Below are 2130 nucleotides of genomic sequence, written 5' to 3'. Positions count from 1 at the left end.
CCGCAGGTCAGCATTCAGCTGGCCGGGGAAGCGCAGGCACGTGGTGACCCCACTCATGGTAGCAGACACCAGGTGGTTCAGGTCACCATAGGTGGGCGTGGGCAGTTTTAGGGTCCTGGAACATATGTCATATAGCGCTTCGTTATCTATGCAGAAGGTCTCGTCCGCATTTTCTATGAGCTGGTGGACTGAGAGGGTGGCGTTGTAGGGTTCCACCACGGTGTCCGACACCTTGGGCGAGGGCAGGATGCTGAATGTGTTTATGATCCTGTCTGGGTACTCCTCCCGGATCTTACTGAGCAGAAGGGTACCCATCCCAGACCCAGTCCCCCCACCCAGGGAGTGGGTCAGCTGGAAACCCTGCAGGCAGTCACAGCTCTCAGCCTCCTTTCTGACAACGTCCATCACTGACTCCATCAGCTCCGCGCCTTCTGTGTAGTGTCCCTTGGCCCAGTTGTTTCCGGCCCCACACTGACCTGTAAGACAGTACAGCCAGTCACTCGATGGCCAGGTGTACGGTTATCAGTGGTCACCATAATGCAGAAAGCGCCAGTGTCACGTGTGAGGTGGAAGCACCATCCGCCCTGCAGGTGGAGCAAATGAAACCCCCTCCCCCGAGTTACAGCACAGCAGCTTCCCCTGTTAGGAATTAAGTCAGGAATCAAACCTGAGACGGGCTAACAGACCTCGCTGCAGGCGGCTCCTGCCCGTTTTCAGGGAAGGCAGTAGCCACGGCCCCAGCTCAGCTCCCTGCTCCGAGTTTACATCAGTAGCTCCTCACCTTGAGGAGACACCCAGGCCTTCCTCCCAAAGCCCGTTTAGGAGAAGCAGATTGAGCGACTCGACTCAGAGAATAGGAGGGGGTTCAGGGGCCCTGGCTCCACAGTGCCCACGGCAATGACCTTGGGGCACTTGTGGATTTTGAGCTGCCCTGACCCCAGTCCTCCCCCGCAGCTCACCGAAGATGAAGTTGTCCGGCCTGAAGATCTGCCCGAAGGGCCCTGAACGCACAGAGTCCATGGTGCCCGGCTCCAGATCCACGAGCACAGCGCGGGGCACGTACCTGCCACCTGAGAGGGCGGGAGGGCATTAGCAGGGGAGGGCCTCGTTCCCAGGAGGGCGGTGGGGGAAGGACGGGGTCTCACCGCTGGCCTCGTTGTAGTACACGTTGATGCGCTCCAGCTGCAGGTGGCTGTCCCCGTGGCAGGTGCCAGCGGAGTCGACGGCATGTTCATCGGAGATCACCTCCCAGAACTGCCAGAGAAGGGAGGGGCCAGACAGGCCAGGGCTGAGTCACGGAGGCGCCCCAGCCGCTCTCCCACCCTCACCCTCATCCGCACCCCCATCCCTAGGCCGCCGTGTCCCTGGGGTCCACCCCGGCCGCCTCGCCAGCCACCCAGTTCCACCGTCCCCGGCAGGGAGCCCAGGGCCGCAATGCAGGGGCACCGCCCCGCCACTGCCAACATCTTCCCTGGCCACCCGGCAGGCCCGGGCTGGGCCCTCAGAGCCCCAGCTGCCAACCTTGGCACCGATCTGGTTCCCGCACTGCCCGGCCTGCGTGAGCACAATCTCCCTCATGGCCAAGATGCAATTAGGGAGGCAGCAGAAGTACGAAAAGGAGGAGCAGACGCGCAGCGACCCAGCCCTCCCTCCACCAACGCTTAAATAGCCCCGCGCCCACCTCCCTCAGCCTCGAATTGGGCTCCCAGAATAAGCAACACCTTTACTTCCACACAGGTGCACCCACCTGTGAATCCCTTGGCGTTGAACGTCTGTTGGAGAGCTCAGGTGTCCTTGCTGTGGTCCCTTCCACGTTGGGGAAAGCTGCTCAGCTGGAGAACTTCCTCCCGCGTCTTTAGTGAGACTAGATCCCTAGCTGAGCTGAAAGTGAATTTTCCTCCCATGCGGGAGGGGAAGACTCTTGTTTCCATATTCACAACGTGCCTTTGCACCTGTCCTAGATTGATGACATATTTTCATAATGGATGAGTCCTTTCATCTATTAGGAGATCTGTGGTTAGGAAAGGCCTTCCATATGTTAACTCAACAGGACTTAGTTATACGTTTTATGTTGGAGCAGTTCTAACCCGCAGTAAGCTATGGGTGTTAGAGATAGGCTCTGATTTAGCT

At 59.2% G+C, this 2130-nt stretch overlaps 1 protein-coding gene across 1 annotated transcript; it reads right to left on the bottom strand.

Moving 5' to 3' along the window:
* Positions 1-3: 3 nt before the first annotated feature.
* Positions 4-1578, bottom strand: TUBB8 (tubulin beta 8 class VIII; the record flags this gene model as incomplete). Its single annotated transcript, XM_003280241.2, has 4 exons — positions 1522-1578; positions 1146-1254; positions 960-1070; positions 4-476 (listed from the first exon to the last, which is right to left on the bottom strand). Coding segments are annotated over exons 1-4 (750 nt in total), but the record flags the coding sequence as incomplete, so codon positions are not given.
* Between the last annotated feature and the right edge of the window lie 552 nt (positions 1579-2130).

The sequence above is a fragment of the Nomascus leucogenys genome, chromosome 9 (assembly GCF_006542625.1).
Source record: "Nomascus leucogenys isolate Asia chromosome 9, Asia_NLE_v1, whole genome shotgun sequence".
Classification (NCBI taxonomy): domain Eukaryota; kingdom Metazoa; phylum Chordata; class Mammalia; order Primates; family Hylobatidae; genus Nomascus; species Nomascus leucogenys.
This window is presented reverse-complemented; position numbering and strand designations above follow the sequence as displayed.